General features: G+C 42.4%; 1 protein-coding gene across 1 annotated transcript in view; it reads right to left on the bottom strand.

Moving 5' to 3' along the window:
• Positions 1–514: 514 nt before the first annotated feature.
• The window catches only part of GPR107 (G protein-coupled receptor 107), a 37,015-nt gene continuing 22,649 nt past the window's right edge, over positions 515–14,880 (bottom strand). The window contains exons 15-18 of the mRNA XM_053961884.1: positions 13,367–13,416; positions 12,551–12,634; positions 11,628–11,752; positions 515–5,474 (exon numbers count right to left, since the gene is read on the bottom strand). Of these exons, the coding sequence (XP_053817859.1) occupies positions 5,378–5,474; positions 11,628–11,752; positions 12,551–12,634; positions 13,367–13,416 (356 nt within the window). The 3' untranslated portion in view covers positions 515–5,377. The remainder of the gene's footprint in view (positions 5,475–11,627; positions 11,753–12,550; positions 12,635–13,366; positions 13,417–14,880) is intronic.

Here is a 14,880-nt window from a genome sequence, read left to right on the forward strand (position 1 = left end):
AAATGAGATGCATTAAAAACTTCTTTCTGGTCAATCTTTATTTTACACATTTGCATCACAGCAGGGAAACCAAGTTACACAGACTGTCCTGACTTGTCTCTACCTTGCTTCTCTTCAAATACTGTTTATTGTTCTTTTAATAAAGTTTAAAAAAATACTGAAAAAAAAAAATCCATTTTTACATCTGAACAGGGACTGAGAAATAGGATATTTACAGGTCACCAAAACCCCAAGAACTGAACACTGCTGTACACAGAAAAGTCTTTTTTAGTTCTTCTGGAGGTCATTTACTAAATGAATTCAAAGCTACATTGTACAAGGTGCCCTAAAGCTGCTTAATGACACAAGAGGATCTAGAATTAATTATTAATAGTTCCTAAAGGGCAAGGAAGCTATTTAGACCCATACTCTGTTTTAACAGAGCAGGTACCAGCTCCACTGGCTACAGGATGAAGTGCTTCTGATGATGTTGAGGTCGGACTCTACTTTAGTACACAGAGAGCAGAACACTGAGTGAAATCCCACAGGGAAATATTTATTAAGAATTGTCCTTTCTAGAGGATTGCTGCAGTCAAAACATAAATGGGTTCTTGAGCCAGTCAGCCTATAAAGGAGTGACTCTTTTCTCAGCCACTTTCTTCCTACACCACTCAACACCTGAGTACTGGTATTTTCCTACATCCTGTTCCAGCCACTTGGGAGCACAGATCATATGCAGCTCTCACTGGATCATTGCTATATCCAGGCAAGATACTACAAAGAGAAAATGCACAGCTTCCCCACATTGCTAAGGAAAAGTGATTAATCAGCCCAAAAGTATTGTATCCAGCAGCTACAAAAAATAAGCCAAATTAATTCAATTTAGAACGTTTTACAGCGTATCAGCCCCAGGGAACACAAAGAAACATTGGTCAAGTGTCTCTGGGCAGCACCACCTCAGCTTTCATGAAACATTGAGGCTACTGACACTACACACCAGGTCACAGTTTCAGTGTGAGTCCCACTATGTTCAAACCTCACTGCACCTCCCACTCCTGCAGACCCCAGCTCCTCACTCTTTGTACACAGGTGAAAAATGGGGACGTGCACTATGACTGAAGCACAGACCATAACACAGGAGCTATAAAACATCTTCTGTAAAGTGACAGCAATCTGTTAGCTAGCATGACAGGCCAAATCGAAGGAGACAAACCAAGTAGGCTAAAGGAAGAAAGATTCCCTTCCCTCTCCTTAATAACTAGAGAACTCCAGTTCTCAGAGCTCAATAGAGCCTACAGTACCCAGTATTTGCTTCAAATTGGGCAGTTTTCAAATAAACAACAAAATCCCCTCCCTTCTCATCCATTTGATTGTCAGTGGCTCAGCTACTTTTCTCTAAGAGGAACACACGGTAAGAAAAAAAAGACTTAACACAAAAAATCTTCTACAGGACTTGCACCAGATGTGCACACTGGAGTGATCAGGATATGGCCTTTCACGGCCAGAAGGAATGCTACAGTGCCCAAGGACACATGGTGGATGCACACTCATGCCAGAGAGAGTCCACTCAGCTTAGAGAAAATACATCTTCCACACTAGGAGCTCCAGACAAAATGCTGCAATGCAGCAAATTTTTACAACATGCTCTCCCAGGGCATGCCAGCATGGAAATCCAGGATCAGGGCACTGAGCTGGAGAGAAACACTGAACAATGCACTGCACACATCACAACACACCCAGTTAGACAACAACATGAAAGAGCATCTTAACAGGACAGCATGTGGCTTCTTCAACTCCAACTGCTCCACTCCGAGCAGGCAGCAGCACTGTTCCACATGACCCCATTATGTCTTGCTTTCTTTTAGTATGTCTCTTGATGAACCATCAAGGAAAACATTTTCCAGCCTGAAGAATGCAAGAGTCTGGCAGTTGCGCTGCAAGGAGGCTTCCTCTGGAAGACAGCCTGCTGAGCAGCTGAAGGAGGAGTGCAGCAGTGGCATGTGCATGTCAGCATCCACAGGGATTTACTGGGGCATAACCTGCATTAAAGTGAAGACTGAACCAATCTCGTTTTTGTTTGCAGAGGGGACTGAGTGCTCAGTTGCAGCAGCATACAGGAAAGCATTCAAACCATTTATTCCCATTGCAGCAGACCTGGTGTTCCAGGACTCCTGCCACTCTGCTGCTGGGTACTGTTGGCGATTGCTTCAGCTCCTCACTTCAGTAAAAGCAGGGAAGCAAAGCTGCACATCCCTAAACGACCTGTAATCCACAACAGCTCCTCTACTTCCCTCCCTGTGAGAGGCAGAGCTTCCTACCAGATAAACAGCCATCAGCAAGTGAAAGGCAAGCACTGATTATCCTGCCTGGGGAGCTCCAAGCTGCTGCACTCCACTAGCCCTGGAGTTATGCAGTGCCAGTCATGCAGCTGTGGGTTTGCCTGGGAAGGAGGGGAGGGAGTAGTCCTGTCTTTGATGATTTGCAGTGCAGCACCAGCTGTGCTGGAGAAAAGCAGAACTGCAGCTATCCCCTCCACCCTCCAACTTCCCAGCTGCCATCCCATCCATCAAGACAGGCTTTCTGTCCTGATCCAAGGAATTGCACCAGAGAAAATTCATTTTGGAAATGGCCACAATAAGAATCTTTTGGGTTTTGACTTGTCCATGACTTTGATTTCCCTTCCTAATGCTCAGGTCTGACCATTTCCTGCTGCTTGGCATCCTGTGAAAAGCACCAGCAGAAGCTGGTTGTGGAGCTGACTGCTGAAGCTCAGGGCTGAACTTGGAAAAAGCTCTTGTAAAACTTCCAGAATACTGCTGTAGGTTTTCATGCCAAGACAAAAAGAAATGACCCATTTTTTGGCCTTTGACTGGTGAGCCAGGGACTTGGCAGATAAACCTACACCATATGCAACTTTAGCAAAAAAAGTGCATATTAAAAAAAAACCAAACAAAACCTGAGACTAAGGTAACAGCACTTGCCAAGTTGTCAACTCCATTGGTGCTCAGGTATGGAACAGGCAGCTGTTTGGAACCAGCTCAGCATTCCCTGGGATTACAGCACAGCCCTCGTGGTTCTGGGTGAAATGCCACACCTATGACAATTTCACATCTCATTCACAAAAGGATTAACAGGCTCCAGAATAGCATTGTCCAGATGCACTTTGTTCCTTATCCCTTACATACCTCAGTGCCAACACACTTCAAGACTTCAGTGGGCTTCTCTGAACAAACTTTACAGCCTGTTTGAGCAGCCCTTTGGATGCAGGGAATCACAAGGGATAGAGTAACTGCAGAGGATAAGTTTTTCCAGGTATTGCATTTAAATGTAAGAGCTGGGACTGCATGTGTTTATGATCCAATTTCTCACACTTCAGGCTAAATACGTAGATTTCTTCCTCCAGAAGGCCTAAAGGCCCATAGGTCACCAAACAGCCTTTCCAGTGGTACAGGATCTCTCCTCACTAAAACTGTCTCACTGCAAGGCAATGACAGCAAAGTCAAACCATCACTGCTGGGATAACTGTGAAGTTACAGCTGAGGAGGAAAACAAAAGAGGATTCTGCAGCCAGAGACAGATGCTCTTCTTCTTGTGCTTCATCTGAAGAGAAAGCAGTTCCAGGTATCAAAGCAGGTAGATCTGTTTCTACCACCTCCATGGTGCATAGAACCAACACCTGGGAAAAGAAGTGGCAATGGGGGAAGGGGATGCTGCTCCTCAAATAGCAAGGCTTGGTGCAGACAGCTCCCCAAGAGCTCCACAATCCCTGCTCAGGAATGAGGAAGTGGCTCAAGATTCTGGAGGAAATCCTCCTTCTCAGCTTGCAGACTAAAATAAAACCAATTCCTGAACAAGTCTGTAAGCGATGCTGGCACATCCAGAGCTCTGCTGATGCCTCTCCCTGACACCCTGGCAGAAGCACTTGGCTCCTCAGCACCACATGTCAGTGTGTCTGCATGAATATTAAGGCTTCAGTGGGTCAGTGACCTACAGCTGATTTATTTTTGTTAAAGCTAATCCTCATTCCACCAGTGAGCCACTTCCATCCTCTCCCAGATGAGCACCCATTTTCACTACTACAGCTCTGGACACCAACTGCCCTACTGACAACCCCAGGGACTACAGAGAAAACACACGTGGCATTTTGGAATGTGTCTGTTAAGACTCCACTGCAAGTCTGCAGCTAACAGTCAAGGATTCCATATTCCTCTGCATCGAGGTTCTGGTCATAATCTTCTCCTCTCCTGACAAAAAAACCCCAAAACATTTAGGACTGGGAGTTATAGTTGCCTGGTTTTGATGGCAATACCACTTTGGCCAGTTCAGCTCATCTCAAACAGCAGTGCTGTTAATCCCACACAGCCAGAGAGGTACAAATAGCCATCCAGAGTGGCCCAGTAACTCAAGAGTAACTGTGAACCAGAGATTTATGCTGCAGTAAAATGGCTAGACAAATTTCCACTGGAGAGTCTGGTACTGTTTATACTGTGCCAGAAAGGAGTGACTTTTGAAATACCTTGAAAATATTTTATGAAGCAAACCAATGTGCTCTGGGTCACAGCTTGAAAATAAACATTTAGGCAGACCCCTAAAAAGCAAGCATCAGTCTTACATCTCTTGTGTACTTCTTGTCAGGTGGGGGTGAGTCAAGAGCAACTCCATGGACAGTGGAGAATGTACATAAATGCTTATTGCACTATGGGCTTAGTGCTTTAATGGAGAATAGTCACTCATTTCCTGTATAGCAACACATCTGAAAACCTGACACATTCAGGTGGACACCTGCAGGCATAAGACAAGATACTTATCACCTTTCCCACTTGCATGAGCAGTGGCAGAAGTCATCTGATCCAATACCCGTTCAGTCTCTCAAATAACTGCAGTTGTTCCTATCCATTTGTTTTGCAATGTTCCATCCAAGCCAAAAGGAGAGTTTATAAAAAGAAAAAAAAAATACTTACATGTCTTTATCTTCTTTTCCCACCTTCTGACAGGCTTTGCAAGTCCCAGCATTCATGTTACAAAGCAAGTGTGTGTGTGTGTATATATATAAGCATTATATAAAATATATTCTTTACATACACACTGAAGATCCCTCTTCACATTAGTATTACACATTCTGAGGAACGCAACAATTCAGAATAAAGAACCGATCCAGAAAGGGGGGAAAAAAGCTACCCAAAATCCCTAGGAAAGCTTCACACTCCTTGCAGGTACCAGGAGATCCCATTTTCTTATGATCAAAGGAATTGTTATATTTCTGCACTGCTTTGCTCTCCCTAGCCACACCCCACTCTGCAGTTTCAGTGGTGGGGAGTGCAAGTTGCTCCCTTTCCACTGAGAGTAATATTAATAAATTAAAAAAGTTTCTCTGAAAGTGCTGCCTTAGTCCAGTCCATCATGCTGTGCTTTCCCATTCGCCCTGAGGCTCTGCTGAACCATTCACCACTTTCTTGACTTTCTTCATGCCCTCCATTACTCCTGAAGTCGTCACCCTAGAAGAGAAAGGAGAAGCATCAGACATCAGACCCTGAACTGTAAATCCATTTCAGCAACAGCTCACACCCATCAAACAACACTTCTCACATCTCTTTACCCACACTGAGCAGTTCCCATGTTTGATCTCTTCTACCACCCTGACAGCACAGATGGGAGTTGGAAGCACAGCTGCTGTCCTTGAGCACCTCAACACCCTTCCCATCTATCATTAAACTAAAGCAGCAAGTAATATTGGCTCATACTTCAAAAAAGGTAACAGGGTGGTAAAACAGTTAAACCAGGTGTTTATTTGCTAAATTTGAGCAGATCACTTAAAAACCCCCTGTTACTATGCAGCTGACCACCCTTACTTCTGTGACTTTCTTCTGCATTTTGATAGGTACAACATATTACAGAAATACACAGTGCCCCAGATGAACCTTATTAGCTTAATGCACACCAGCTCCTCTTAATAGCAAAATGAGCAGCAACAAAACAGAAGGGAGAAGTTATCCTTTTTGTACCATCCATGGATTTGTCATGGCAATCTGACCATTGAACTACAAAGTCTCACAACACCATTCAATATGAGGTAGACTGAACTGTTTATCCAGGCAGAACAGCACTGTTCCTCTTGAAACTGCCTTGGCTCTCCAACAGCTCTTCAGCTCAGCTTTTCTCTGCTGCTACACCAAGCAGGCAATTTGAATGCTCAACACATTTCCTTTATTCTTTTGCACAGTGTGATTCTCATTCCACACAGGTATTTTTTTTTCTCCCCACGAACATGCTACAAAGGTTATTTTGGACGCTGAAGGTAAGAGTGCCAATAGCTCAATGCATTCCCAAGGGATGCCTGGAAGCACACACAGACCTGTCCTGTTCAAAGCTGCCCCTGTTGGTCTGTGAGCACTTTCACCTGCTGTTTACCATGTCAGAGTGCTTTATTTGATCAGAGCTGCTAACAACATCTCCACAGCATCACCCCAAGAGGAGAAGTAATCTTCAGATAACACTCCTCTTCCCTTAGTTCCATGTTAGATCCCTGCTTCTGTTCATGTACTGTAAAAATAATTTACTCAGCCTGCTGTGTTCAGTGACATTCCAGCAGTGGCCATACTGGGATCATCACTGGTTCTCACTTTAGAGTGGGCTTAGATGAGCTTGGGCTTTATAGGAAAGGGTCACAAGAGTATAGATCAAATAACTTTTTTCCCTACTAAAATTTAAAAAAGGCAAATACAGAGAAAAGTAAGCAGGTTGCTTAAAGGAGAAAGATGGAATTAGTAAACAATAAACATTTCCTAGAAGAGATCGAACTTATCAGTACAGAGGCATGCAGATCTTTTAAATTCTCTCTGTTGATAAAGATTTCCCACACTCAGATAGGAAAAAATCTGGAGAAACTAAGCTAGACAAAACCGAAGTAGATGGATAACTAATTGGAAAAGTATGCATTGAGATTTACTTAATGGTTTCCTGTCAAAAATGTAAGAACATTGAGTGTGGTTCCAGAGAGGCCTGTCCTGGGTTCACTTCTACTCAGTATTTTCAGTAATTGCCTGGGTAATGGAATAGAGAACTTGCTTATTAAATCTGCACAAGACACTAAGAGTTACATACTGGAGAACAAGACTAGAATGCAGAAAGATTCTGGCAAATTGAAGTAATAGTCTGAAAAGTACAGGAGGATGCAGCAAGACCGCTAGCAAGTTTACTCTTCAGAAATAATCAACTTCATAATTACAGAATGAGGAGCTAAGTATCCATTCCTCAGGGAGGAGCTGAAGATTGCCATGAACTACAAAGCAGAAACGAGCATCTCACACAGCAATGCAGCAGCAGATGCACTGGGATATCTGAAGAGGTTTCACACATGCATGACACCAAAGCAGTCCCAACACTTGACTCACAGCTGGGAAGATCCCACCTGGCACACACTGCACTCTAATGCCATTAGAGAGCCACTGCACACCAAGGTGGTGACAGAAGTAATGCAAGGTTACAGCTAGGAGGGAATGATCCACTTCCCGTGTTTATGGGACAGTTACACACTGAAAGTGCAGGCAGATCAAGTCACATCCTTTGCTACCAGAGAGGCCATTTACTGTGTCCCCCTCAGTAACAGCAAATAGCTGGGAGAGATTTCTGTGTGGATTCTCCAACAGTGAAGGTTAAAACCCATCTGAAGAGCTTGTTCTTGTCTCGTGACAAGTGCATGAAGTAGCTCTCAAGTCCCTCCTTTTCTCAGATTGTTCAGGTACAACAGGCAATTCCTCTCACTCTCAAAATCAGTCCAGTCAACACATTTTAGTGCCCAATAAAATAAGGGTAGCAGCACTAAGACCAAGCACACTGAAATCCTCATTGTCCTCAGCACTTCAGCTCTGACCTGCAATATGGCAGGGAAATGTTCCTCACCTGCATCCTCACCTGCTGAACTGCATTTCCAGCCCACAAATCAGCAGCAGTTAAAATGCAACAAATCCTTCTCACTGAACCATCCCTCTCCAGAGAGCATTTCTGTGCCTGCCAGAGGGGTATCTGTCACAAATGAGGCAGAGAAGGAGCTCCCCAAGCACTCCATCACACAGTGGTATGTGCTGCAGAGATTTCACAGGGTTTATTTTTCTCCTGCATTGTAACCAAGGTATCAAGGAATGGCTAAGCATTCAGAAGTATCTCCAGCTCTCCACAGTGGTGGATTTAAACTGTGTTTTCTCCTGTTTATTTGTTTTATAGTCCAACAAGAAACACTGCAATACTGGCAGCAGCCAGCCCTTACAAGCTATTGCAAACTGGAGTGAAAACTGATCAGCCATAGAGTAAAAAAAGCTGATCTCTGCAAGCAAAAGATGTGCTAGGTGAAGAAAATCACTGCTAATGCAGAGCACCATGAATCAGTCTGCCACGAAGCACAACCTGAGAGAAAGCAGAGAAAAGCAACCAAGCAGGTCATCAAATCTCAGCACAGAATAAGCTGCCTCAAAACACAGAGAGAAATTCCAGATCCCAAGGCATAAGCAAAGATCAGTGTTACCACAACAGTTCCCTGTGTTGAGGCTGTTTTAGGTGTTAAGCAGAAGCAAAGTCTCCACACACTGAGTAAGATGGATATACCAACTTGAGAACAAAACCATTAATGGTTTCTTCTCCTGCAATCCCTCCTCCAGTGGAAATATCTTAACCTCCCTGCATGCATGAACATCATTCTCAACCAAGACCCATTAAAGAGCATTTTGATATCCAGCATCTAAAGCCAGCTTACTGAGTTAATGAAAATAAAAACCAAAAATTCTTCCTTTCCCCTTCCTCATCCCCACCTCATCCACTGTACTGTTCATATTTTTGTGTTCATGCCCCAGAAATGGCATTAGGACTGGAAGCCTGACAGCTCTTTCTGCCAAGTGTGGCTGCACCTTTTCAAGCAGGGAACTTTAATCTAACAAACTGTCAGCGACGAGCCCACGTACTGACAGAACTCAAGAGGCTGCCCAGCACAGAATACACAGAAAGCCACTTTGCTGATGATGAATGGCTATTGAACCTGCTTGAAAAAGGACAGACAGGTCCTTAGCTCAGCTTTAGTCACACTCTCCTCCCTGCCAGGACAACTTCTGTGCAGCCTGTAACAGCTGAAGAGATTCCTGCAAAGTCTGCGGATCCTTCCTCCAAGCCAGAGTTACCTTTGCTATTCTTGATTTGTATTTTATTCCTGAGAGTTACAAGGACTTACAAGGAGAGGATTTGTGCCTTGTGTTGCTTCTGTACAGACACCTAATTTGCAGATTTTTCTTGAAACTTTCCAGATTTCCAGAGTCCTTAACAATATTTGCATTTACTGCCAGACTGAGATTTGTGTCATTTGCAATGCATGAAAACAGATTCAAACTAGAGAGCTGCACTTAGAATGTCCTATTTTTTTTTTCATGGAAGACAAGCAAGCCTGGAAAAGAGGTTTGATAACCTCACAGCTTTCCCCTCTGTTAGCTCATGAAATGTTCAGTCTAAAGGAACTGAATGCTTCTGTTTTAGAGAACCTTATTTTAAACAAAAACCCTCTGGAGAGGAAAATAACAATAAAACTGACATAGCAGAACACCATGAGGTTTTTAGTTTCTGCCATAGCCTGTAAAGACAAGTGGGTATTTATCAAATGAAAGACAAAACACTCATGCAGTGGTTAGTCAGGACACTGACAGATACTTAGTCACCTGCTCAAATAAACCTAGGTATCTTTTTCCCCCCACAGAAACAACATTTAGTATTTATGAAGACAAAAACAGGACCAGCAAGACCAAATCAATGAGAAATTTAATACACATCCCCTGCAGTGCTTCACCTGTCTCAGAATGTGTACAAACTCTGTTTTTCAAATATCTACAAACGTAACCTTCCTGATGGAGCTGGGGAAGAGAGAACCAGACACAGATTATACCCTGCCAAGTGCCCAAATGGAAAAAAACTTCTGGTGAATCAGATCAGAAAATTCAAGCAAGGCTAAGGGAAACAACCCACAAAGCACAACAATGGAAACTCCCAAAGCAAAGAGCAAAATGCCTTACTAGGAAAAAGCTCACAAGGAATTCTAACCCTTGAGTTTTTAGCAACGTCTACTTCATGATGAGATGTAAATCACTGAATTGCTTCATTAAATTTTCTCCAGTTCATTTCTGGCAGATTCTCCTAAATTTAGCAACTTCTCAATTGACTAAAATCACTGTATTTGAAAGGTGTCCTATTATTAGTCCTAGCAAAACCCCCACAAGCAAAAATTCATTAAGCACGTAATGCAAAGTTGAAATTCGCTCTAACAACAGGCAAAAAGGGAAAAAGCTTGTTTTGGTACAATCACAAATCCTGCCAGTTCACACAGTGACTTCCTGATGTGAATGTTTTTTTTACCAAACAGCTTCCAAACTGAGACCAGTTTCTTATATAAACCATTTAAACACATGTAAGTGATAGTGATAACACATGTAAGTGATAGTGATTTTAAGGTCACTACCCACTAGTTAGATTCCACTTACAAAAATGACAGATTTTTCTAGACCCAAAGTAAAAATAGCTAAGCATTTAAAAAGATCTTTGTTACTAGCCATATTTCTGAGAAGTTAAACTCCTTACATGACATTTCAGTCTGGATTCTATGGTTCAAACCTCCCTGTAGCAGTTTTCAAATAAGATTCATTTCTTTTTGAGCTAACTATGACAGCAAACACATTTGGACTTTTTTTTGCCTCTGTAATAAAAACAGTGTTGATTTATTTCACCCAGGTAAAGGAGATTTGCCAAACTAGAAAAACTCTTAGGAACAGGCTTCTGAGCCTGTACATGAATTGCAATTATGCATCAAACTTATAACTACCAAAGGATTAGTTTAGCTCTGCTTCTATTAAGGCAGCAGACTCTGGGGCATGTAAAGCTGTATCCAACACTCCTGGCAGGCTGAATTTCTTAGGGCATTTTTAATTACACATTCAAAAATGCCACTCATTTTTTAAGTCCTCAGAAAACCACTGCAAAGAAAATTATAGGGACTTAGCATAAGCCCTGCTATGTAATTTTTCCAGACTAGCTCAGGTCCTGAAGCATTTGTGGTGCCTTGTGGTTTCGCAGCAGGGAATGAACCAGGGAAGATATTGATAAAAATCCATCTCCTCAGCTCAGTGCTGCTTTAAATAAATTTTTGCAAAGCTATATGCTGAACACCAAGGCAGAAAGAATGTCACACCCTGTTAATCTATTTATTATTATATTATTTTTATACATTTATTATTATTTATGTTCTGCAGATTGGTGGGTCATTTTTGTTGTTCACTAGAGTTTTTTTAAATATGAAGCATTAATGATGAACTGTAAAACTCATTCATGTTCCATGAGCTAAATTAAAATTAAAAGCTTTCTTACTTCACATTTTCATGGGCATCTTTTTGCCCCATGAAAAGCCTTACCAGCTTTTTCCACACTACTGCAATATCCAGGTCAGAGGCTCCTATGCACACCACAAATCTCTTTACACACACCAATACAGACACCTCATCTTTACACGTGGGCAGATCCTCATCTTTGTCACAGAAGGCTTTAGAGAGATTCAAGTAAACTGGTTTTAAACACTACTTTTCTCAAATCAAGTGAATAGGTAAATAAAAGGGGAGAGGGGTTCTTACACAGCTTCCATCTCCAAGTCATCCTCATCATCTTGAGAGAGCTGTAGGTAAGGGTTGTCTGATGCTGGACGGAACTTGTACCCAGTGAGGACAAAGAACACCAGTGTGGCCATTTCATCCAGGAGCTGCAAGTGAAAACACGAGATTGAAGTTCAGCCCTGCTATGCTCTGTGGTCACGAAACATTGCTCCTCATTCATAAGGTTCAAGGTTTAATGGCCAAGAGGTCTGGGCCACAGCAGAAATAAAATAACTCCTGTCTGGTTGTCATTAATCCCAGGCTAAAGGTTGTCAAATCCTTTGTTCTTTCAGTTTTCCCTGTCACTTTAAATAGAGCTACAGTTCTATCCATCTCTCCAGAGCTTTCAAAGAACTATGGCAAGACTTGGCTTTTAAATGGGGTGGGGAGGAATCATCCCTACGTTGCTTAGTTTTTTCAACAGTTAATGTATTCCAAGGACTCCCTGCACAGTTACTTGGATTATGTGTTAAGAAACCAAGTATTTAGAAGTTCATAGGCAAAAGAAGTCTGTAGATGGAAGAGCAAAAACCTATTTCCCTGGCTCCCTCGGGCTTCAATTACACAGAGCAAACTTGACTAATTTTTTCACCTTTGTATGTTCTTGATTAATTTCCTTCAGACATTTTTAAATTGAAAGACTGAAAATCAATAAAGCAATTACTTTCAGACATCTCATGTATAATCCAGCAGCTTTGCTGGACAAACATAAAACTAAGAATATATTCTTTCACCTTAAGCACATCAGTGATAAAATCAAGAGGAGGCAGGATACTGCACTGTGCTTTGAGATGTTTTACTATAACATGAGGAACATTTTATGGAATTTTGTTGTGCAGTTATATTTAAAGAATAATAGAGAAAAACATCAAGGAATGGATGTATTTTCCTTTGCTGGCAAATACCTGGTACAGCCATTTCCACTGGAATGGAACAGCAATCTTTATGAGAATTGCAATGATCCGTGTGAAGTAAATGTAACACACAATCTGGGAAGGGAAAGGAGAAAGCATGAGAACAATAGCAACGGCCTTATAGAACCTTCTTACCCCAGAGAAATAGCTCCAGCAGTTCCCAGACAACTCATTATGTCAGACTAGCCTTATTATGCTCCTCAATAAACATGGAAGATATAAGCTGAGGGCTCTACTGCTTGCTGAACATCCAATAACTCAAGCTATTGGTAACATACTCAAGTTACAGCAGGAAATGCTTTAAGTATTACGATTTCATAGAATTTCAAGAATCACAATTGTAATTTATTACTCTTGCCACTTAGGAGAGCCTGAAATGAGGCCGTTGGAAATCATTAAGAAGTCTGTGTTCTCCTGGGAAACGTACTCATGGCTCCCACTGACTTAATCAGGAACTGCACACATGCATCTCCAGGCACCATTTGGTCCCAAGTTTAATTTTTAGCAAGTTTACAGTATGTTATTCAAGCCCATCAATTCAACTGGCAGCTCAAGCTGTCTCCAGAGGAAATCAGGAAGCATTACAAATAGCTGGAATTTAAAGAGAGACAGAAGGATATAACCATTAGGAGAAAAAAGGAAGTTGCTTTTAGGATTGTAAGCCAGTTGACCAAGATGCCAAAGCACAGCAGTGCCAAGAGCCTCTCCCACATCCACCAGCTGCAGTAGATGCCAACAAGTATTCCATCAAAAGCTCTGAACTGCTTCCAAGCTCCCCACATGCATGTGTGCAGGTGTTTTACTTACCATGACATAGTAATGTCTGAAGAGCTTCAGCTTTGCTAGGTTAATGGCAGCTATCAAGAGAACACAAAAGTCCATCAGAAAATTGTTAACATGAGACAATTTATTTTGATGCCTGTCTGCAGGGTAGGCAAGCGGTCAAAACCAGGACTCAGGTAATCCCAGGCTAGAAGGATTTGTACTGAGGAGTGCCAGCCTGGCATGTCCACATACAGGGTAACTCCCAGGCTGGGGTGAATTCACTCTTAAAAAGGGAACTGAGATTGCTTTTGCACTAAATTTTATATGCACACACTCTGTGTTACAGAACCTTCCTCTACCTGTGTACAGCCAACTACAAACTGTCACTCTCTCCTGCCAGAAGGGCCACTCCACCTGACACTGCCTCCTAGAAAATTCTTTTTTTCTAGGAAAAATTCCTCTTTTCTAGAGCCCTCCCTGACCTGCTCAATGCCTATAGCTGAGCAACTTGCAGGTAACCACAGCTCTGGGAATCACTGCACCTTGCTGAACAGCAGCCCAAGCACTTGAAAACCTATGTAAGGTCCTCTACCACGGCTCAGGCACAACTCACAAGTGAGACAGGAAATGATCCTGAGCAGTTCCCCAAACGTGCCAGCCCAGGCCCCGGGCGAACCTGGGCATATTGCACACATCACATCAGCTGGAGAGCACAGAGCACTCATGTGAACCAGCTGAGGTCAACAACAGATGGAGCAGCTGTCAGCTCTGCTCTGAGAGTCAGCTTTTACATGTGCACCAGGATTACAAACACAGGCCACTGATGCTTTTGTGACAACACGAGAGGCAGACTCCAAGATCTGTTGACAGCATACAGAGATGCAGTTCAGAACCAATGAACATGAGCTGCCAGTTAAAAAATACTGCCACATATTTACTGGTATCCCTCCAAGTCCTCATAATGTATTTATCAAATGTGGAAGTGCAATACATCGAGCTGAAGTTCACCTGCACCCCCTCAGAGAACTCACCCACTGCAATGATTTATAAAAGGCTGCATATATTTGCATGTAAGGTCTTCCAGGTTCACAAGACAGCAAAATACAGTATTACAGATGAGGGAGAGGAGAGCTAATAGCTCCCTAAGAAATGCTTCACCTCCTCTGACAAAAACAAAGCAGCTTTTCTTATGCAAAGGAAGTGTCAAATGTACCACTGCAAATAAATTCCTCTAAGTTCCCACTACAGAAACTACAGTGAAGACATACAGCATTCTGTTATAAAATTATTTTATAATCTAAAGATCAAGAGACCCTTTCCAGTTCACCTTTCCTGGGGTTCTGCTGAAAACTACAGACACCTCAAGCCAGATACAAACCCTCCTCCAGCAGACACACTCTAAGAGCAGCAACCTGACCAACACAAGGCATGAACTGACTGATGATCTAAAGTTAAAAGCTTTTCCTAATAGAGTTGGTGAAAGAGTAAAGCATGTAAATATGCATGATAAGTGCACTGAATTGTGAAACAGGAAAGCAGTATCGTCCTATTTAAAG

This window comes from Vidua chalybeata, chromosome 21, assembly GCF_026979565.1.
Source record: "Vidua chalybeata isolate OUT-0048 chromosome 21, bVidCha1 merged haplotype, whole genome shotgun sequence".
NCBI classification, from domain to species: Eukaryota; Metazoa; Chordata; class Aves; order Passeriformes; family Viduidae; genus Vidua; species Vidua chalybeata.